We start from the raw sequence: 24,191 nt of genomic DNA, 5'->3' as shown, positions 1-24,191 counted from the left end.
GAAGCCAGAAGAGTGAATACTTTTTTTGGCAATACAGTGTAGTTCTCTAGCAGTGTTATGGACGTAAAATTGATTGTGATGATATCGCTAAGCAGAAGAAGCCAAAAGTTAACATGCCATTGGGACAGAGTGCATGTGCACCAGACATCACTGGGGCTGAGAATGCATCTGTCTGAACGTGTATGTCTGCAGCCAGACTCTACTGGGGAGCTCTCCTTAGCGCAATACTTTCCATCATGTTGATGGATGATGCTCTCTAACATAGCTACCTCAGTCTGGAAATATGAAGATGAGCTTGCTGGAGTCCAGGCAACTGCATCAGCCTTCTACCCACTTATGAAAAGGAGCGCTTGATCATGCTAATGTTCTGTATAAATCCACCAACTTTTCATAGTAACAACATTCCCCTCTCTCTGACGTCTAAAATCAAAGTACTAGGGCTCATCATCCAGCACAACCTTCAGTGGAATGAGCAAGTAAATGCTATGACTGCAAGCAAACTGCGCAACTGACTTATTAGCCATACATACTGGTTACAGTAGACCAAAATTGGAGTAAGCAGTTCCTGTGAACTGTTAGCTGGACTTACCTGATCCTTATCAACACAGTTGGAACGTTGCAAAGAAGGGCGTATCGCATCATTCTTAGAGCATCATATTTCAACGAGCTCATTGCCCTTGGCATCCTTTCCCTTGAGGAAAGGTCAGAACAGGTTTGACTAAAGTTTGCTCAATCGCTGCAACTTTCTACATTTTCAGACTGGCTTCCAACCTCTAGAAAAGAGACATCAGAAAGGACCACTCTCAAACTGTTATCTTCATAGTCCGTTGGCGAAGACCTTTTTTTTTTTTTTTTTTTTAAACTAAATGAATGAAAAGCCAAATCAGTCCAACATACAGAGTGTATAAACCTTTTTATTTATTTATTTATTTATTTATTTATTTATTTATTTATTTATTTTTTAATGATATACGTAAAGACTGGGCTTTACACATACAAGAAATATCAGTACTATTATAGTAACTAATACTGCCTTTCTGAGAGAAATAGTTTTCCATTATCACCAATTTCTTTATATCCAAAATGGCTATACAGTTTTTGAATTAAACTCAATTATCTACAGTACTGTGCTAAAGTTTTAGGCATCTAAGCAAATTTGTAGACAATTGACCTCAGCAGATATACATTAGAATAAAGTCGTATGCATAATTCAAATAAACATAAAAACAATAAAAAGTAACAAGAATTTCTTGGGTCTATATTTTTCCTTGACACCTTCACAGCCGCCACAGAGACTTGTTAATATCATCAATTACATCATGAGCTCAATTTACTGAGCACTGATTGGTCAAACCAGGAGCTGCTTTTTAACTACATATAATACTGGGCTTCCTCGAGGAGAGGCTTGGAAATGGGTCAACAAACACACCAACATCCAGAAAATCACTGTTTTATATATCATTATTAATTATTAATCTATAAATTTTGTTTATTAAAATATTAACACTTTTCTCAGTAAATAAACACAAACTACACAAATAAATAGATTTTGAAAATGTGTCTTTCATATGGTACTGTATCACACATCACATCTCCTAATCTAGCTGATCTCTTGCAACATGTCACTTGAGAATGGGGGCAAAGACAAACAGCAAAACAGGTTTGCTGCAAAAGCAACTACTGAACCTAACAATTCGACTTTCACTAGAGAAGTCAAACCTGCTTCACTCAAGGATTTCAAACAAAGACATATGTAGAGGGAAAGGAATAGTTTTTTTATGGCCATGCCATAGGTTTGCTTTTTAAATCAATCATTCTATTTATTGATGGAACAGAAAAGAAAAGCTGTTGTTCTTTGCTGGTACTGCTGCTGTAGCCTGTATGAAGCTTTCAGCAAAAGTCTTTGAACTGAATGTTGATGTATTTGAATTGTTTCTTTCAAATGCTTCAGAAATTTGGTTGAATTTATTGAAGTTTTTTTTTAATAAGTCTAACTTTTCTTCTTTTACTCATGATAAACATATCCGAAATGAGTCCTGCCACAAGCTCGCTTGGCCATGGGTATGCAAGATGCATAGCCATGCAGAGCGGCTATGCACCACAGTAGTGCTGGACAGTAAGAAAGTTCAGTTTGTAAGTTGTTTGTGCTTGGTGGTGGGGAAGTCGGGTGGGTGTGTGGCATGTTCCACATTGGTATCAGAAGTGGGATGCACCCCTGTCTGGAGGAGCATGACATTTCTATGCACTCAAAGACAAAATAGTGAAGATGACTGAGCCTGGCGATGGACTGCAAGGAAAAGGTAGCCTGGTGAGGACAGCAGAGGAGGTAGCATGATGAGGCTCATCAGCAGAGCCCAGCAGAAGGACTGAAAGAGATAACTGCTGGTGGGGTGTTTGCCACAGCACTTTTACCACACTTCAAACAGGTGCCAGTTGAATTGTTCATCAAGACTGAACACCAGAGCTCCAGGATGCACAAGCAGCCATGGTGCTGGCATCTACAGCACAGTAAGAAGGCAAAAGAGGGGCGGAGAGTGGAGTTGCTGCCACCCCCGGTAGTGCAAGGGGTAACTACAAAAGCCACAAGAAGGTCTGCTGCTCTGGGGAGAAGGATGCAGTGCTTAATCTCTTTATGTAGTAATAAGTAACTGAAAAAGTTTTATTTATCAGTGGCGTAGTGGTTAAACACTTGGCCTGGAATTTTGCTGGTTTGTTCCATGCTCTTGACATCCATGTTTCTTTTGCATTAGATATGTTTAGATAATATACAGTTTAACTAGGAAATCTTTCAACATTCATGTGGCGTCCCATAGGGCTCAGTTTTAGGGCCTTTGCTTTTCTCTTTGTGCATGTTACCTCTAGATGATGTGACTAGGAAACATCAATTTTTATAGCTATGTTGATGACACACAATTATACATTTCCATTCCTTCTGAAGATCACAATTGTTAACAGACTGACCAGCTACTGTGTTAGATGATTCTCAGTGGAGGTGACAATTTTCTACAAATAAATGGAAAAAAGCTGCTTTGTGAGAAGCTTGGATCTTTAGCTTCATACACCAAACCTGTAGTAAGAAAACATTTAAAACTCTGCTGCTGGTTTTTAAATCTGTAAATTACCTTAAAGCTCCTGTCACCTGGTCAGCTGTCAGTTTTGTGGTTGTGCTGAATAATTGAGAAATGATAAAGATCCATGCAAAGTGAAAATGCATGTGCATCACACCCAGAAAGCATATCACACCTAGAATTCCTGAGACTTCAATCTTTTCACATGTATGCCTTTTAGAATACATATAAATGAAGAGATTATCATTCGCTGATAAAGGGCGTCTTCACAATAGTTTGTTGATGGGTCAAAGGGGCAGGGGCAGGAGCAACGTTTAAAAGCAACCTCCACTTCTAATTCTCCACCAAAACACACTAAGCGCTTGTGAAGAGGTTTCAACTGCCAAAAAATGTCTAGTGCGTGCAGATCTGAGCTACGTAAGTGAACTATACTATATGATACCACTTTCTTTTATGCTGTGGTAAGTACTTTCTATTTAATACATACAAATAATTTTCTAGTGCATTCTTGGCAAATACATAGTACACGCCAGATATGTACAGCAGTACTTGGAATATTGTGGTAAATATGTTGTATTTATAAGTAAGGAATGCTTGGTACATACTTTGCAAGTTTAATATAAAACAGTAACTAATGTGAGAATTATGAGGTGTATATATTTCAGCTGAGAAGTACTTGCCCTTATCGTGTAACTACCAAACTCAGGAAATACTGTGGCATGCACAAGTTAGTGAATAGAAGATTAACTGATGCCCAAAAGGCAAAAATTAGATGCAGCATTCTTTTCAACATTTTACACAAAATTTTTAGTTTTGTACAATTTTAGATTGGGGGGGGGTTGAGAAATGTTGAGCTCTCAAACGTTTGCCAAGGTCTCAGACCTTAATTAGTTTGTTAGGGCTGTGGCTTGTTCACAATCATCAATATCCATCCATCTATCATCGTTGACCGCTAGTCCAGACAGGGTCGCGGTAGCAGTTGGGAGAGTAGAGAATCCCAGATGACCCTGTCCCCCGCAACTTCCTCCAGCTCATTCCCGGGGACCCCAAGCCGCTCCCAGGCCAACTTGGAGACATAATCCCTCTAGCGGGTCCTAGGACGACCCTGGGGTCTTGTCCCAGTAGGCCGTGCCTGGAACACCCCCACCGGGAGGCGTCCAGTGGGCATCCGGATCAGATGCCCGACCCACCTCAGCTGGCTCCTCTCAATGCGGAGGAGTAGCGGCTCGACTCTGAGCTCCTTCCGGATGAACGAGCTCCTCACTCTATCGCATAGCGTGTGGCCCACCACCCGACGAAGAAAGCTCATTTCCACCGCTTGTATTCACAATCTCGTTCTTTCGGTCATTACCCACACCATAGGTCATGAGCTGGTTGGGATGTAGATCGACTGGTAAACAGAGAGCTTCGCCTTTTGGCTCAACTCCCTCTTCACCACTACAGTCCGGTACAGTGACCGCATTACTGCTGCCGCCTGTCCCAGCCTACGGCCGATCTCACGATCCCTCTTCCCGTCCCTCGTGAACAAGACCCCAAGATACTTAAACTCCTCCACCTGGGGCAGGTCCTTTCCCCTTACCTGGAGTGGGCATGCCATCCTTTTCCAGGCCAAGACCATGGACTCAGACTTGGAGGTGCTGATCCGCATGCCAACCGCTTCACACTCAGCTGCAAACCGCTCCAGCGAGCGCTGGAGGCATCCATGTGATTCCGCCAAAAGAACATCATCTGCAAATAGCAGAGATGCCACTCTCTGGCCTCCGCACATAATGCCATCCTGACCCTGGCTACGCAAAGACACTCTGTCCATGAACATCACGAACAAGAGTGGAGACAGAGCATAACCCTGGCGGAGTCCAACACTAACACCTGAAAGAGTCTGACTTAATGCTGAGTATACGGACACAGCTCTCACTCCGGGCGATTAGATAGCCCGGAGTAGTAGCCCCGGCACCCCATACTCCTGGAGGACCTTCCACAAGATATCTCGAGGAACACGGTCATAAGCCTTCTCCAAGTCCACAAAACACATGTAGACTGGGTTGGCAAACTCCCATGCCCCCTCAACAATCTGTGAGAGGGTGAAAAGCTGATCCATTGTTCCACGGCCGGGACGGAATCCACATTGTTCCTCCTCAATCTGAGATTCAACTATCGGTCGGAGTCTCCTTTCCAGCACCTTTGCATAGACTTTCCCAGGGAGGCTGAGCAGTGTGATACCCCAATAATTAGCACACACCCTCCGGTGCCCCTTTTTTAAAAATAGGGACCACCACCCCAGTCTTCCAGTCCAAGGGTACTGTTCCAGAGGTCCATGCAATATTGCAGAGGCGTGTTAGCCATGACAGCCCCACAATATCCAGAGCCTTAAGCATTTCTGGATGAATCTCATCCACCCCTTGTGCCTTGCCACTGAGTAGCTTACCAACTACCTCAGTGACCTCCACCAGGGAAATGGTATTTGACACATTTTGCTTCTGCCACCATTGCAGCTGCCACCTATTTTGCCTGTCAGTACCTATCTGCTGAATCAGGAGTCCTTCGGGCCAACCAGTCCCTAAAGGCCTCTTTCTTCAGCTTGACGGCCTCCCTCACCACCAGTGTCCACCAGGAGGTTCTTGGGTTACCACCCCGAAAGGCACCCACAAGCTTTTGGCCACAGCTACACCTGGCAGCTTCCACAATGGAGGTTTTGAACAGGGTCCATTCAGACTCCATGTCCCCTACCTCCTCCGGCACATGAGAAAAGCTCTCCCGAAGGTGGGAGTTGAAATCATTCCGAACAGGGGCCTCCGAAAGCCGTTCCCAGCACACCCTCACTATTCGCTTGGGCCTACCGGATCTGACCATCAGTCTTCCCTGCCATCTGATCCAACTCACCACCAGATGGTGATCAGTTGACAGCTCAGCACCTCTCTTCACCCTAGTGTCCAGAACATATGGTCCCAAGTCAGATGAAATGACAACATAGTCGAACATTGACCTTTGACCCAAGGAGCTCTGGTACCATGTACACTTATGAACATCCTTGTGTTCGAACTTGGTGTTTGTTATGGACAATCCATGCCTGGCACAGAAGTCCAATAACAATTCACCATTCGGGTTTAGATTGGGCAGGCTGTTCTTCCCAATCGCGCCTCTCCAGGTCTCATTGCCAACATGAGCATTGAAGTCTCCCAGTAGGACTATGGAGTCTGTAGGCGGGACCCTTTCCAGAACCCCGCTCACTCGCTCCAAGAAGGCTGAATACTCTGATCTGTTGTTTGGTGCATAAGCACAGACAACAGTCAGTTTTCCTCTCTGCGATTTTAATTCGCATTGAGGCGACCCTCTCGTCCACTGGGACAAACTCCAACTGCATGGTCACCAGCCGGGGACAAGTATCCACACACCCGCCCAGCGCCTCTCACCCTGTGCAACCCCTGAGTAGGAGAGAGACCAACCCCTATCCAGGAGTTTGGTTCCAGAGCCGACACTGTTGGTGGAGGTGAGCCCAACTATATATAGTTGGTACCTCTCAACCTCCTGCACAAGTTCCGGCTCCTTCCCCCCCAGTGAGGTTACATTCCATGTACCAAGAGCTAGTTTCTGCTGCAGGGACCTAGGCCACCTAGGGCCTCCCCGCAATCTCCCACTGCCAATATGGCACTGCATCGCTTTTTTGTGCACGATATGCATGGAGAAACTTTGGATCGTGTTAGTCTTGGTCTTCACTCCAGACCTGTTCGCCCTGGGAGACCCTACCAGGAGCATATTGCTCCCGACGACTTAGCTCTGAAGATCCCTAGACCACACAAGCCCTTCCGCCACAACAAGGCCCCAATCCAGGAAGGGTCAATAGGAAAAGACAATCATCAATAGGAAAGCATTATAAACATTGTGGCTCCTCAAACCTCCCTAGCTAAAAGATAGCAAAGTGTTTTCAGGGAGCTGTTTCCTCAGTTTATAATGTGATTAATAAATGACAGTCAACAGGAATGTTGGAGGTCATGTTCAGGTCTGGAAGACCTTCCGAGAATACTTTCTGAGAGAACGGCTTGTAGGATTGCTAAAAAGGCAAAAGAACCCCATTTGACTGCAAAAGACCTTTAGTACGATTGAACGTACTCTGAAATGCTGGTGCACTGTTCTACAGTGCAAAACATCAGAAGAACAATCTTGCCTGTGTCCTCACCACAAAAGTCAGTGTCAGAACATTGTAAAGGAACATCTAAACAAGGCTGATGCATTTTGCAAACATGTCCTGTGGTTTGATGAAGTTAAAATGAACTTTTTAGCCATAATAAGAAAAGCTATGTTGGTGCATAATTTTGATTTATGAAATTTCAGATTTTTGTGAAAAGTTTTAATATTAATTAAAATGATTTAAATCATTCAAACCTGCCACTCCTTCTCCACTCACAGATGTGCACAAGGTGCAGCTCCACTGCACAGAGAACAACCAAAAGCACCGCACTGATGACATTGCTGTGAACAGGCTGATAGTGCGGAGGGGGCAGCCCTTCCAGCTGACCTTCCATGCAGAACAAGCCTTCCGACCAAAGCAGGACTTCTTCCAACTTGTTGTGCAGACAGGTACGGCACTTATGGTCAAATATTCATTCACAGGCTAGTACATTTGCATTGATTAGGGCCTTTGGTTCCATCTCCACCCAGGGCTTGTATTCAGGAGCACTGATCTAGGATCTGTTCCTGATAGTAACATCATAAATAAGGCTTGAGCATAAATATACATACCTATGGGCCATGTGGTCTGTTGTTATCTATCTGAGGTGATATGTCTGCACGTCCGCCATATTGGAGAGGTCAAGATCCACTTGTGAACAAATTCACTTGTATTGAGGTGTTGAGTCTCAGGATTAATTCGACCACAACTTCCTTATTACTCACCCATTTTTCACCAAATTTGTTTTGTGATTTGACCGTGCTAATTCGTCGTCTGCACCAGCAGGAGATTATTCATTCGGCACCTAATATTAAAAACAGAGTTTAGCGAAAACAACATAATTGCACACATCAGCAAATCCATCAATGTGGGAATCACTTCTGATCTTAATACACAAAAATAAAATAAACCCCCAAAACATGATAAGAAGGATGAAGCTCAAGTTGGCTTCCTATTCACCAGCTTCTTGTTTGAGTTTTCTTATTCCATCTCAAATGGTGCAGCAGTCACTTTCTGGTGCCTGAAGCCACACCAGGAAAATTTGAATGTGAAGCTGGCCAATAAGAAGCTAACTTCAGAGTGGTGTAAGAAGGTGCTAACGTTAATCCATTGTGCATATCTACACAGATTAAGGAGATCTATAACTTGCCTACAGACCATTAATCATCACTGTCGTTTAATTACTACATCCCCTGACTAGACTATTATATGAGAAACTTAATATAAACCCAGAGGAAAAACAATCACATCAACAGGTTTTTTTGCCTTACCTACCACACGACCATATCGACACACAAACATCACACATAAATGACTGTAGATCGCTGCGTTCCCTTCGTTATATAATCATATCCTGCTCTCTGTGTGCAATATTTCTGAAACGGTATAATTTTGGACATTATCTTTCTAAACGGCCATTCGGTAATGGTCCTGAATGCAGTCCACCAGCGATGTTGACTGCCCCAAAATGGCAGTGCCATTGATGACTGACTGGAACCAATGTGGCATCTAGGTATGTATACCTATGGGCTTGAGTATGTGATGTAATGGTGCAGTGTCTTATTGGAGATCCGCCATAGTGGCAGGGGTTGTCAGGCCAGGCTGGTTCTGAATAAATTCTCTTTAATGAATCTTCCTTTCCGACCAGCTTTCCTTGATTTTGTCTGATCTTTAGCTCCTGACTCCCTAAAAGATAGCTAGATTACCTGGATATACATGCCTATTGGATCAAACATCATGTCAAAATTAAGGAAGGCATCATTTTATTCAACTATTTGGATGCAACTGTAGCACATATGACGCACTGCAATGAGAGAGTGTCCCTATAAACATCCATTTCATTTATTATCCAAACCTATAGATTTAGTGGAATACAACATAATTACATAGATTCATTATGTTTGGTGCAATTGTCTCTTCACATGTTCATGCTTTTCCAACTAAAAGGTATGCTGTGGCTAGGTTAGTAATGTTTACACACAATTAGCCTATGTCTGTTTCTCTTCAAGGCCTTAGATTGACAGCCCCTTCAGTCTAAACCTCAAGCCAAGTGAAATCTCTTTTTTTCTTGGGTTTAATATAGTACAGCACAGCAAGCAGAGTTTGCTAATTTGCTAGTATTATATGCCAGTGGCTGCTGAGTGAAATCTACCAATAGAAGTTGAATCAAAGATCCTCTATGGCTAAATATGTCAGCAGCAGAGTGGAATATCCACTGTACATGAGCTGTGGGTAACTTGATAATTCCAAGTTCCTCAATAAAACAGGTACTTAAACGCACTAACTGAGAAAAGGGATTGAAAAGAATCAGTAAAGTACATACATCCAGATAGGGATATTGTTAGGCATTCCTATAGAATTGTTTAAGATGATTCATCTTAATTCACGTTTTAGCATGACGAGCCTGAGAAACCACAATAAAGCAGCAAAATCCTTGAGCTCTCAGTGGGTTAGATGGGGATCTGGTCCTAGATCAACGCCCTTACTCTTAAAAGCTTTATGAATACAAGCTCTGGAGTACCACTAACCTGAAAGGATTGTCTCTACTTATTTTGTCACTGCTGGATGTGTCTTCAGGTTGTTCTCTGTCATACTTAAGGTCCAAATGCATCTGAAGCGAAGGGCACAAAGTCAACATTTGGCCTTCAGGCCGGCTGCGGCTTTGGCAAGCCATGGAGCATGGAGCTGAGCGGGAGTACAGACAAAACCTTTACAATGACTGTCTACTCTCCAGCTAATGCCAGCATTGGACTCTACAAGCTTTCCATGTTGACTGGATCTACCACCAGCACAGAAACCTCAATAGGAACACTGATTGTTCTGTTCAATCCCTGGTGTGAAGGTACATGAATGGAACATACTATTAGTTTGATTTCTGCGTTTCTTTTCGTACAAATTTGTACCTGGTTTAAAAGTAATATAGGGTAAGTTGGCGAAGAAGTCCCCCCCAAGGTAATATGCCCAGCTGGAGCTGCATTTTACATCCACACCCAACCTGTTCTGTCATGCCCTACAGTCATTTACACTTACCAAATAATTGGCAGATTCTGTTGCCTTTAAAATATTATCATTATTATTATGAAGAGTGTAAATCATAGCCATATCAGCAATTTATACATTCACTATAACTATTTCATTGTGTTTGTTTTACTGTCATTTGTCTTGAACTAAAGGGGATTCACTAAGACAGTGAGAACGATGTTAATTTAATAATTAATTTTTAATAACAATTTCTGTGACTAATTGAAGATTCACCATATCGGCTTCTAACCCTAGATAGGGGGCTCCTTGCCCCGATAGTTCATCAAGAGGCCGCCTTTTTAAAGATTTCTGCTGTTCTAGTTTATTTGCCCTAAATATGTGGTTATTTATGCATCATCATCATCATCCTGTGCATAATAAACTCATGCACAGATGTGGTTTAGCTTTAAAGTAAATGGACACTGTTTTTAATGGGGGAAGGCGTTTCTCCCATTTTCCTCTACCTGCATATCCTGGCCCTCTGCAGTCTGAATGTGTATATCTCTGCACTAGATGACTGGGTGTACCTGCCTAAGGAGGAGGAAAGACAAGAGTATGTAATGAATGAACAAGGACTGATTTACAGTGGAAACTGCAAATTTATTGAATCTATGTCCTGGGACTTTGGACAGGTAAGCTCATTTAGCTCATTTGCTTTCCTTTGAAATTTGAGTATTGTTTGATTTACATGCTGTTAGTCTCCACTGAAACAACTGAAAAGTAGTACGATTGTAAGATGTTCCTTCAGTGTTGAGTTTTCCCGAAAAGCTAAATTTTAAAAGCCTTCTATTTAATGTGTTAAGCTATTGGAAACCAACAAAAAAAAACCATGCTCATTTATGAAATATTGCTTTTCTCAGTTTTTTTACAAAATAAATGTACCCAGTCTTTGGACTAGCAGTGGTCATAGATAAATACATATGCATAGGCCTACATGTTTTCACAAAAGGGAAGCGTTAAGGCAAAAACAAAGACATGAGAAACAACTGCATACAAGACGAGACCACTGGACACTGCACACTGGATGCGCCACCAATCAGCACAGCATTGAGTTGTATAATGTAGCGTAGCATCACGTAGCAGCGCAGTACTATTGTCACAAACTGCTTCACACGAGGGGCAGAAGTCAAGTGCAAGTTTAATTCCTGATGCAAGGTAGGTAATAAGCAGGGGTCAGAAATCCAATAAAGCAGACCACAGAAAGCAGACAAATCCAAAGAGGGCAAATCCAAAAAAGGATTTAGTCAAAAACAAACCAAGAGGCAAGGCTTCGCAATGACAGACATCACAAGGGTCCCGGAAGCTCTGGGAGTCTCCCGCATATTATACAATTATACATAGCGGCTCCCTGATGCCCGCAAGTCAGATAAAATCTCCTGGAATCTAGAACGAGCAGCCAAGAGCGCACACAAACACACACGTAGGCGACAGACTTTTTTTTTCCCGATCACGGAAAAACTTCCGGGAGACTTGGGATGTCTGCAATGAGCACCTGCAAACGCAGGGTATATATACACAAGATGGCAGACTAAAGAGGTCAAAGGATCAAGGATTGTAGTTTATTGTATTGTATCTTATTGTTATTGTATTGCATTGAATGGCACAGAGTTCGGCGTTCAACTCTCTTTTTCTCTTGGTGTCTGCAGTGACATTTGTTTCTAGCAGTATCTGAGCCCAGGACTGTCTTTTTCTCTAAGCTATTGGTAACTAGCAAAGATACTTTCTCTAGATTGACAAAGCACTTCTTGTAAGTCGCTCTGGATAAGAGCGTCTGCTAAATGCTGTAAATGTAAATCAAGAAATGCCTAGTATTCGGGAGACGGTGACCTCCTGTGGTGGGGAGGAGAATGGCAGGCGGCAGATGTGACAGAACCCCCCCACCTATGGGGCGACTCTCGACGCCAAAGAGGATCTACAACGTGGTCGACCTCTGGGCCTGGGAGCAGGACGGTCTGGATGATCCCTGTGAAAATCTGAAATTAGAGATGGATCGAGGATGTCCTCCGTGGCTACCCAGGATCGCTCCTCTGGACCGTACCCCTCCCAGTCAACCAAGTATTGAAGTCGACCACCACGCCTTCTAGAGTCCAGCAAAGAATGGACTGCATAGGCCGGAGAACCGTCAACTTCAAATGGGGGAGGAGGCTCAGCCACATCAGACAAAGCCTGGGAGAAATGAACAGGTTTAAGCAAAGACACATGAAAGGTAGGAGCTATTCGGTACCTTCTGGGCAACTCCAATTTATAAGAAACTGGAGCTATTTGACAAAGAATCCTGAAAGGTCCAATGAATCTGGGTTTGAGCTTCTTACATGGAAGTTTTAACCTTAAATCTTTTGTGCATAGCCAAACCCTTTGTCCTGGTTGAAAAGGAATTGAAGGTCGTCTGTGCCTATCTGCATTTATCTTTTGTCTACGTACAGCTTTGTAAGCTTACATGGGCCTCACCCCAGGTCTGACCACTTCGCCTCATCCATTCCTCCATGGAAGGCACACAAGATAGTTCTCCTGACAAAGGAAACAAAGGTGGTTAAAATCCTAGAACACACTGAAAGGGAGTGATGCCTGTAGAGGACTGAGTCAATGAATTTTGGACATACTCAGCCCAGCTGAGAAATAAATGTACTTCTGCTGTTAGAAAAGCTAAAGTATTATTCAGATTTAGCTTAAGTCACCAGCACTAGAAACCCTCAAAACTTCTGGTAAATAGTAAATTCTCTAAAAAAATAATTCCCCCCTTTTTCCAACAAGCGTTTTAGTTGACGATCAGCTGATTTCTGCCCAGAAGGAAATATGTCAAGCCTTTAACTCACATTTTGCAGCAGCTGGCCACATCTTTGATAAGAATAGCACAAACCCATTGAATAAAACTGATCTCAGCTCTACTATTTCTAAAATGCATGGTCTTTTCTCACTCCAGCCATTTTCTCCATACTTAGTTGCTAATGCCCTGGCTAAAATTAATCCACGAAAAGCCACTGGAGAAGATGGGCTGGACCCCTTTTTATTGCGTCTCGCAGCCCCAATTATTTTAGAATACATTTTATACATTTTTAATCTTTCAATTTTATCTTGCAGAATTCCCATAAACTCAGTTTTAAACCACTCATAAATAAACTAGTCAGTAAATGCAGACAGAAGCTGGGTTATTTTTATAGACATAAGTCCTGTTTCCCCATGCACGCCAGAAAAAGACTAGTTGAAGCAACTTTACTATCAGTGCTGGACTATGGTGACGTTATCTATAAATATGCTCCCTCCAGCTCTCTCAAATTACTGGACGCAGTGTATCACTCTGCCCTGAGGTTCATCACTGGAGATCCGTACAGAACTCACCACTGTGAGCTGTATGCGAAAGTTGGGTGGCCCTCTTTAACAGTACGAAGGGAAACACACTGGTTGATTTTTATTTATAAGACACTCTCCGGTCATTTGCCAGAATATATCACTTCATTGATGAATACAAATAACAGTAATTATCAGAATCGCTCTAGTAATTGGATCAGCTGCCAGGTACCAAGAGTTTTTACTGAACTGGGAAAATCTGTTTTTAGTCACAGTGCACCAGTGAGCTGGAATTCACTACAGGAAACATTAAAACTCAGTCATTTTAAAGTTTTAACATCAAACCACCTACAGACAGCCTGTACCCGTTTTACTTAAGTATATTTATTCGTAACTTTTATTTTTGTGTTAGTTCTCCTTAGTTCTTTATCTCTTTTTATTTATTTACTCTCATTTTATTTAATTTTATCATTACTTTTTTTTTTTTAATTTGTGATATTGTACTATTACCTTACTAATTTCTTATCTATTTTTGATCTTAATTTCTTACCATTTAAATCTCAAGTTCCATTTTTATCTACTTTTATCTTTTATTCACTGTTATTTTAAATTTTCTTTTCATTTAAAATGATTAAATGTAGTTATTATTTTCTTTGTCATGTCAATCCCTGTTTTTGTAAATGCTCGGCTACATTGAAAATGAGGGTTGCCCTCAATGTACTTCCGAGTCAAAATAAAGGTTGATTGATTGATATTAAGTATCGAGACCAATCATGTTGTGATCTACTACAGTAAGATCGTAAAAACCTACCGATTTCTTGGTTAAGTCGTTCCACTTGCCAATTCGATTGCGGATGGTACCCTGAATGAGACTTACATTGATGCTGAGCAGTTTACAAAAATTCTTTCCACACATGGGAAGTAAATTGAGGCCCAAACACTACAAGCCTTTACAAAATCATTGGCATGACTCCACCAAAACTTATTCCTAAGTAAGCCAATGGTTTTATTAATACCAGGATGACCAGAACTTGGTGTAGCATGTACCAACTCTAGAAGTTTTGACCGCATTGCTGTGGGTACATACTCACGACCTAGTGGGCAATCTGGAGGAGATGGTTCATTTTCTCTTTCCCTACGAACGTCATCCATGATTTCCCACCGGATCGGAGCCACAACACAGTCAGAACAGAGGATGTTTTCCTCAATATTCTGAGGCTGTTCTGCTTCCCACAATCTAGACAATGCATTTGCTTTAGTGTTCTTTGTACCAGGACGATATGTAACATAAAAATTAAACCTTGCAAAGAACAATGCCCATCTAGCTTGCCGTGAATTAAATCGTTTGTCTGTTTTGATATATTCAAGGTTATGATGATCTGTAAATACTACAAATGGGTCGCTCTAACCAATGCCTCCATTCTTCAAAGGCTAGTTTCATCAGTAGTAATTCTCTGTTGCCCACATCATAATTACGTTCTGCATTACTGAGTTCCTTAGAAAAGAAGGCGCAAGTATAGTTTCCTAGGTGAGCTGGTTCTCTGTGAAAATACAGCGCCGACCCCCGAACCTGAAGCATCCACCTCCACAATGAACGGCTCTGAGGGATCTGGATGTTTCAGTATGGGAGCCGAAATGAACCGATTCTTTAAAGACACAAATGCCTCCTCTGCTTTAAGATCCCACTTCAGAGTCTTACTCTTATTCCTTAACAAGGAAGTTAAAGGTGCAGCAATAGAACTAAATCCCTGAATGAAACGTCTGTAAAAGTTTGCAAATCCCAGAAACCTCTGCAACTCCTTTACTGATTGATGCCTAGTCCAGTTCTTTACAGCATTTACCTTGGTTTCATCCATGCTCACACCACCCTGCTCAAGTACATAACCTAGAAAAGAAATCTTAGTTTTTTGAAATTCACACTTCTCTGATTTGACAAACAAATGGTTCTCACGCAGCCTTTGAAGAACCAGTCTAACATGTTGTTGATGTTCTTCCAAAGTTTGCTAGTATATCAAAATGTCATCTATGTAGACAACAAGAGAGATGCTTGATCAGTGTGTTAACACGTCATTTATAAATGATTGGAAGACGGAAGGCGCATTCGCCAGGCCATATGGCATAACAGAGTATTCATAGTGCCCTCTAGTGGTTAGAAATGCAGTTTTCCGTTCATCCCCCTCCCTTATCCTGATTAAGTTATAGGCACTGTGCAGGTCTAATTTGGTAAAAAAATGCAGCGTCTCAACTGTTCGAGTGCTACAGGTACCAATGGGAGGGGGTATCGATATTTCACAGTTATCGCATTTAAACCTCGGTAATCAATACAAGGACGTAACCCACCATCTTTCTTTTCTACAAAGAAGAAGCTAGCTGCTGCAGGAGAAGTGGAGGGTCGAATGTAACCCAGTTTAAGAGCTTCATCAATGTACTCATCCAGTGCCTTAGATTCAGGTTGAGAAAGGGGGTAGATTCTGTTCTTAGGTGGTATAGGGCCAGGTAACAAGTCTATAGCAAGTCATAGGGATGATGAGGTGGCAATTCACTGGCTTTTTGCTTAGAAAACACAACTGCAAAATCTGCATAGCATTGTGGAATGTTATTCTCAGTAGAAACACCAGAACACTATATTGGTAGCTCGCAGAGGCAGAGTGATACAAGTTTTAAAATAATTTTGACCCCATTGACTAAGCTCACCCCTGCTCCAGATAATGGAAGGGTCATGTTGCACTAACCACGGATAACCCCGAATAATCGGGTCCTTACGAGAACAAATTACATAAAAGTTTAATGTTCTCTTCATGCACCAATCCCACCTTCATAGTCAATGAACTAGTTCTCTCAGTCACTTGGCCTTTATCCAGTGGTCGGTCATCCACGGCTCTCAGATTCAAGGGATGATTTATGGCTTATATATCGGAACCTTCCAACATCGGACCAGATCTGCATCGATGAAGTTTCCAGCCGCTCCTGAATCAATCAAGGCTGTGACAAAAAACACCTCTGAACCAGAAGAAATAGGAACTCCTACAGTCATCTTTCCAATGGACTCAAAGAACTAGAAGAACTAGGACGTTGGGAGCGGTTAGCGAGCCGGTGACCAGTACGACCACAATATAGATTGAGGTTCTCTCTCAAGCGACGACGTCTTTATGACTCTGGTAGATGTGTTCTCCCTAATTCCATGGGTTCGGCTTCAGTACTCAAGGCCAGGGTGACTGGAGTGGTTATAGATGGTTGTTGCAGACTGTTCCTCTCACGCACCAAACCATCCAAAGCAATTGAGGTTTGAATAAAGCGAACTAGAGTCAATTGCTCACCTCGACAGACCATTTCAGCCTGGAGATCCCTCCTCAAACCTCTTATACACTGTGAGCAGTGCGACCTCACTCCAGCCACTACCTGCTGCCAAGGTCCGGAACTCTAGTGCATATTCTGCTGCAGAGCGTTTTCCCTGACAAATATCGCACAGGGAATTTCCCACATCACGTCCAGTCAACGGGTGATTAAACACCGCCTTAAAAGAATTCAAAAAGCATGTATCAGATTTAAGAATGTCACTATTCTGGGCCCAGAGTGCTGAGGCCCGTGCCTTAGCCTTCCCAGTTAGTAAGGAGATTACAAAATGAATCTTGGCGATCTCCATCAGAAACTGCTCTGGGTGATGTTCAAAGAGCATACTGCACTGCATCAAGAACCCCTGACAGAGGTTGGGAGAGCCATCATTCCTTTCTGGGAGGGAAACCGGGGGACGCGAGGTGGGTATAGCCGAGGTGGAGGAGTTTTGTTCTGGAGGAACTGTTGGAGATGTGGAGGCTATGTTGGGCTGGTCCGAGCAGTTCAGCAATTGTTGCAACATACCACATAGTTCCTCCAACTGCTGTTCCTTTTTGTTCATACGCTCCTCCAAACTTGCTGACTCCATAATAAGGCAAAGTCTTCTGTCACAAACTGCTTCACACGAGGGGCAGGAGTCAAGTGCAAGTTTAATTCCTGATGCAAGGTAGGTAATAACAAGCAGGGGGTCAGAAATCCAAAAAAGCAGGCCACAGAAAGCAGACAAATCCAAAGAGGGCAAATCCAAAAGAGTAATCAAAAACAAACCAAGAGGCAAGGTCAAAACACCAGAAAACCAAATCATAAACATAAATGCTCAGAATTGTGGAAAAACCAAACAAGACTTCTCAATGAGCACCTGCAAACACAGGGTATATATACACAAGATGGCAGACTAAAGAGGTCAAAGGATCAAGAAATGCCTAGTATTCGGGAGACGGTGAACTCCTGTGGTGGGGAGGAGAATGGCAGGCGGCAGATGTGACAACTATAGCATGTGGGTAAGGAAAACTGATAAATGCCAGGTTCTGGTTAATTTTTACACTCTGCACTTTTAATTGAATCAAACAAAGAAATATACAACCTGCAAAGGGGTAGGCTAGTAACATTTCTACATTTTAAAGCCACTTGTGATCTACTGTGGCTTTCTGTGGTCTCAATATGGCTTAAACTTGATCTGGTATTGGCAAAATGCTGGGTGGTCTTGTTGCACTAACATGTATTGATGTACCAGTTCTGTGCCAATGTGCATAGTTTCATTAAAACCTATGGTTTCGAATTTTTGGTGGCAGGGCCTTAAGGGTGTACACCAGAGGTCTTTAATTAAAATTCAGTAAGGTCCAGTTAAAGAAAATTTCCTCAAGCAGAGATCTGTAACATCATAATATGTAACTTGCATTATGACTGTATCCTGTAGTAGCCTAGTAGGAATATCAACATCTTATGTAGTCAACAATTGAATATCAAATCTAATAAAGTACAATTCAGTGATATGTCAACAACATTTACTGTCAGTTTTCTTATTTTAGAGCACATCATGTGAAATAACTTCCCTCTGACTCAATTTCTTCTCTGACTGCTGTTTCAAGCTGTGTGTGCATCATTCACTTGAATCTCAGTGCTCATCATAATGTGAAGATCTGATTGGCTGAGTTGCATCATGTTTTCCATAGTTTATCGGTTGTAGGTCCAGATCCACATAGGACAGCGTCTATGTCCGGACTCTGACTGCGGGCCACCTATTAGTGGCTGCTGGTGTACACTAAAAAATGGCAAGAGCATTACTTAGTGCATTAAACATGGTAGAATTCATTTTCTGTCCAAAGATGATTATTTAATCAAGTGAAGCATTAAGCCCACTCAATACAAAGATGCTATAAAAAATCACTTACTGTGTAAAATGTACTTGTTTCCAGTTTGAAGATGATATAATTGACATTTGCCTGAAGCTCCTGGATGTGAACCCGAAATGTTTAATTAATGCGAAGGAAGATTGTTCTGCACGCTGCAGTCCCGTCTACGTTGGCCGGGTGGTGAGTGCCATGGTACGTGCCGAAAGTTTTACATCCATGTCACTGCAACTAATGCCTATAAGAGGGTTGATTATATGCATTTTAAGAATAGTAAATGGAAGCATAATATATAATAACATACCATATTAATATTTAAGCCAAACTAAATGCAAAATCAACCATGGTCATATTAAGCATGATTCATCATGTCATTCATAATGCAAAATTCTTGTTTTCCCATTAATCAGCAGTCACAGGCTCCTCTAAGGAGCTGCCTATCACTCTGAAAATTAAAGGAATTGATGTAAACAAAGCAGAAAAAGACAATTAAAAGGTAGCAAAGCATTTTAAGTAGCCGTTTCCTGAGTTTACTAAAGTTGAAGAAAAGAGAACTTCAGAGAGAAACGCCCACCTAACTGCAGAAGACCTTCAGGAAGATTTAGCAGACTCTGGAGTGGTGGTGCACTTGTCTACTGTCCAGTGACACCTGCACAAATATGACCCTTCCTGCATCCTCACCACAAAATTCAGCATCTGAGGTTTAGAAAGGAACATCTAAACAAGCCTGTTGCATTTGGAAACTGATTTTTGGCCACATTGAGCAAAGCTGTGTTTGAAGAAAAAAGGGTGCCAAATTTTGTGAAAACACCACTCCAACTGTTTAGCATGGGAGTGAATCGATCATGCTTTAGGCTTTTGTTGCAGCCAGTGGGATGGGAAAAATTTCACTGGAAGATTAAAGAGTGGCTTCAACTGAAAAACATAAGATTCCAAAAGCATCACACCTGTAAAATAGCTAAAGAAGAAAAGAGGGTGGCTTCTACAAAAAGATAATGATCCTAAACACACCTCAAAATACACAAAGGACTATCTCAAAAGGCGTAAGCTGAAGGTTTATCATTACCCTCACAGTCCCCCCTACCTAAACATCATCGAACATCTGTTTAATAGGTCTCAAAGGAGAAGTGAATGCAAGAATGGCCCAAGAATCTTACAGAACTAGAATGCCTTTGCAAGGAAGAATGGGTGAAAAGCCCCAAACAAGATTTGAAAGACTATGAGCTGGCTATAAAAGTATGTGTATAAGCTGTGATACTTGCTAAAGGGGGTCTTGATGAATGTGAGAGTTCTCCTCGATTATGTAGGCTATGCAGATGTTGTTAGTATTTTCGACCATTATGATAATGACTTTGGCTCTATGTGGATTTTGCATTATTATGCCAAATCTTTCTGCATTCGTCTCGCAATTGTTATTTCATTTCCAAAAGCTTTGCATATGGGCCCTGGGATAATGCGTTACACTACATGTGGAAAGTGTGCTTCTGATTTTGAATCACACTGACTTTAGGCATGATAAGTGTTTGAGATAATAAGTAAGATAAAATAAGTTTGAGTAATAGCTCTGTATTTATGCTCCAGAAATAACAAAACCTTGATTTCAATAACCATAAATCATCTTTTTCATACAGTTGTCTATTTGAAATGCTTCTGCTGTTACCCCCTTATTGTCTCACATCCATCCTACAGATAAATAAGGATGATGCTGATGACGGTGTGATAATGGGAAGATGGGACGGCTTATACAGAGATGGAGTCAACCCAGGGTTCTGGAGCAGCAGCGTGGACATCTTAAGGAAATGGTTTAAAAACGCATGCCGTCCAGTCAAATATGGACAGTGCTGGGTGTTTGCTGCTGTTATGTGTACAGGTAAAAACACGCTCACAGTTTCTGTTACAAAATAAATGCATTTTTGCACTACATGGATATCTCTACATGGACATGGCTGTTTCAGTCATACCCAAACTAAGCATACAGACATGTAGTCTCCACAAACACTGGCAGCAGAATGGATCTCAGTCACGTTTTAATGTGCCTCTCTTAAACGATGCCCGTTTTCCAACTAGTCAGTTTGTCAAAACTCTACCGTGCAAGAGCTACCCCTGATTTTATTGTGAAACAATAACTCAGCCGTGTAGAAGTAGTTGTAACCTAGTTTTAGCTGACATGCTGAGTTTGGCAGATGCAGAAGAATCTGACTTTTGTGAATGAAAGAGAACGCAACCTATGCAGTGTGTAATCTACAAAGTTTGATGGAGCAGAAATCAGTCAGGGATGTGTTTTTTTTTTTTTCTTTCATGGATTGCTCCAGGGTCCGTATTGTGTGTTCAGATGTTTTAAAGAGTTTAAGTTACTGTAGCCATTTTGCCAGCTTGAACAAATCTAGCTATTCTCCTCTGACCTCTCACATCAATCCTGAAGCTCTTATGTCTGCTTGATTTTATGAATTGCACTGTTAGATAACTGCATGCCTTGGCAGGTGTACACGTTTTCCTAATAAAGTAGGACATCACAGGCCCACAGTGACTGGTTTACAGTGGTCCACAGTCCATTAGTTAGTTGTCCATTAGTTAGTTGCTGTAAGTTTACATTAGTAAGCATTAGTTAGTTTGCATCACATGCTGTAAGTTTACATTAGCATTAGTTAGTTGCTAGTAAGTGGTTGTTGCACGTTAACTAAAAATGGTCATAGGATCATGTGAGGCCACTGCTACAGTCAAGCACAAAGTTGTGTAAGTTGAAGGGCTAGGTATGGATTGATCATAAATAATTGTCCAGGACTGTAGCTTAAACAAGAAGGACCAGTGCATTTGAGCTGCAAACAACAAAGAGGCAATGATTCAGACCTTTAATCAGAGTTTTCCAATTCTCCAATAACCAATGTGTCCAAGAACCAATATTATACTTGAACACTTTATTTGGAGTGGCCCTTTGTAGATGGTTGGTAAACTCTTACCAGATTATCAGTAACAATCAACAATATCTCAGTGGAGCAGCAGTAGTGAAGCACCTGAATACAATGAAGAAAATATCTTGTAGATGTTCTGTTGATCCATTATTTACATTAAGTAAATGTTTTGTTAATGTGGTACTTCCATTATGCAAAACCTAACTTTACCCAACCCCTAACCTTAACCCTGGCCCAAATCCTAACCCTGACATTAACCTCAACCCAAAACCTAACCCGAACCCTCACCCTGGCCCAAATCCGAATCCTGACCATAACCTCAACCAAGAACTTAATCCTAACAGTGGCCCTGATCCTAACCCTAACCTTTATCTCAACCCAAAACCTATGAAGTGTCATCATATGCTTTGGTGCCTTTTCAGTGATGAGATGTTTAGGCATTCCATGCCGTGTCGTCACCAACTTTGAGTCAGCTCATGACACTAATGAAAACCTCCTTGTTGATGTGTACATGAATGACAATGGACTATTCAGGAATAAGGAGGATGGGAAAGACAGTATATGGTGAGTCTGCTTTGTGCAGCACTCTATAATGCAAAATGAAGCAAATATTAGTTTAAGCTTCTCTTATTACCACAATGTGCCAGGATTTATTATTTATATTCATGTTTCTATGCAGGAACTTCCATGTCTGGGTGGAGGCTTGGATGAAGCGCCCTGATATCTCTGACGGAGGCATCTATGATGGCTGGCAGGTGCTGGACCCAACTCCACAGGAGATGAGTGAAGGTACAGCTCACCTTAAGTATAGAAACTATTATAAAACCTCATAAAACTGCACTGAAAGCAAAACATTTTGCCTCTGTTAACACGTAGCTGTAGTGAGTATCAGCAACTGATTTTGCAAACCACACGTGAAAGACAATGGCTTTGAACGGCTCGTGGCCGTTGAACGTGGGGCCAAGAGGGGCAGCTCAAACAGAAGAAAGTTCAGTTCAGGGTGGCTCTGGGCCAATTTTATTAAGCCTCTTAACGTAAACAGTCAACAAAAGAAATCGATAATTCCTCAATATATGGCATATAGTCTCTTTAAAGGCATTTAAGGAGTGTTTCCATTCTCTCTTTACTGTCGTGGGGATGGCGGTGTAGCTCAGAGGCAAGTCCACCCAGGGAATAAGGCAGGTTTAGTCCCCTGTAAAAGTTGAGAACAAGATAAAGAAAACATCCGTTCAGCCACAGCCACTGGAATGGGAGCCATTCACCTGACTGATCCTCTGATGGCCCTTTTTAAGGGGACAGCCTCATCAGAGTGAGCAAACGCAGCTCTTGAAGTCAACGTGCGGTATTTGTGGCTCCACCATTGCAGCCATGTGGCCGCCGGCTGTCCGTAACATGCGGTGCTGTTGTGCTTTGACGGCTGCTGTCAGCATCTAGAAGAGCTACCTTTGCATGGCTCAGAAACATGGGTCCGGCAGGAACCCCAGACCTGTCAATGGCCACACATATTAATTGTGCTTTTTGTTTACTTTTTCAGAGTGGCACAGAAATGTTCTCTGTCAAGCACTAACTGATATGGCAATCATGTAGTCAAACTTCAAAGTTGATACAAGAATAAATTCAATTCTCTGTTCAAATGTAGGTGTGTTCTGCTGCGGTCCAGCTCCAGTGAAGGCCATCCTGGAGGGTGAGACCAAGACCAATGTGAAGTACGACGTACCTTTCGTGTATGCAGAGGTCAATGCAGACATAGTGAGATGGATGTTTAGGCCCGATGGCTCCAAGATAAAGTACAGCACAGATAGGACCTCTGTTGGACAGTTCATCAGCACAAAGGCTGTGGGAAGTGACAAGAGACTGGATATCACCAATCAATACAAATACCCAGAAGGTCAGTCTGTAAACTGTAATTGCGTTGTGGAGATACAGACGTCACTGTATTTCTAAAAGCCAATAAACCTGGGTACATGATGGGACTTCCTTAGTTTTCTGTGGGATAAAAAAATTATCTTTGGAATTGTCCTTGACAAGACAGTTTCTACTACTTCTAACATCTATAGCTGATAACCTCAAATCCAAATTGATATCTCAGGCAGTAGTAACAAGCCTGTGCTTCATTTTCTTTGTATAACTTGTCTGACTTTGTACTGTGGAAATAAAATAATTTCTCACTATATGCCTGCAGGCTCCAGGGCAGAGAGAGATCGATTCAGTCGTGCCATGAGAAATATGTTCATTTCTGATGACATTGAAGATGTTCCAGCATTTCAGGCCGTGCTGATGATGATTCAGGAGGTGGTTCAGCCAGTAAGTGGTTCAGACATCAAGCTGAGACTGTCTGTGCGCAATAATCGCTCCACACCTCAGGCTCTCAGTCTCCAGATCAATGCGCAGGCCATGAGATACACTGGCATCCCCACAGAGCACGTCTACAAGGAACAGAATGAGCTGCAACTCCAACCTTATGGAGGTAGGACAGTAACTTCAACACAGCATACTATATATGTCAAGTTTGAACGCTGGACACAAACCCAGTTTTGTACATGTTATTAAATGTGAAGCA

General features: G+C 42.1%; 1 protein-coding gene across 1 annotated transcript in view; it reads left to right on the top strand.

Moving 5' to 3' along the window:
• Nucleotides 1-24,191, top strand: part of tgm8 (transglutaminase 8) — a 40,183-nt gene that overhangs the window by 7,245 nt on the left and 8,747 nt on the right. Inside the window, exons 2-10 of the mRNA XM_037545717.1 lie at nucleotides 7,473-7,643; nucleotides 9,833-10,075; nucleotides 10,768-10,886; nucleotides 18,789-18,917; nucleotides 20,412-20,592; nucleotides 22,054-22,195; nucleotides 22,311-22,420; nucleotides 23,271-23,519; nucleotides 23,814-24,098. Coding sequence (XP_037401614.1) covers nucleotides 7,473-7,643; nucleotides 9,833-10,075; nucleotides 10,768-10,886; nucleotides 18,789-18,917; nucleotides 20,412-20,592; nucleotides 22,054-22,195; nucleotides 22,311-22,420; nucleotides 23,271-23,519; nucleotides 23,814-24,098 — 1,629 coding nt within the window. The remainder of the gene's footprint in view (nucleotides 1-7,472; nucleotides 7,644-9,832; nucleotides 10,076-10,767; nucleotides 10,887-18,788; nucleotides 18,918-20,411; nucleotides 20,593-22,053; nucleotides 22,196-22,310; nucleotides 22,421-23,270; nucleotides 23,520-23,813; nucleotides 24,099-24,191) is intronic.

The sequence above is a fragment of the Pygocentrus nattereri genome, chromosome 16 (assembly GCF_015220715.1).
Source record: "Pygocentrus nattereri isolate fPygNat1 chromosome 16, fPygNat1.pri, whole genome shotgun sequence".
Lineage (NCBI taxonomy): Eukaryota > Metazoa > Chordata > Actinopteri > Characiformes > Serrasalmidae > Pygocentrus > Pygocentrus nattereri.
Note: the sequence above shows the minus strand (reverse complement) of the source record. Positions and strands in the feature narration are given on the sequence as shown.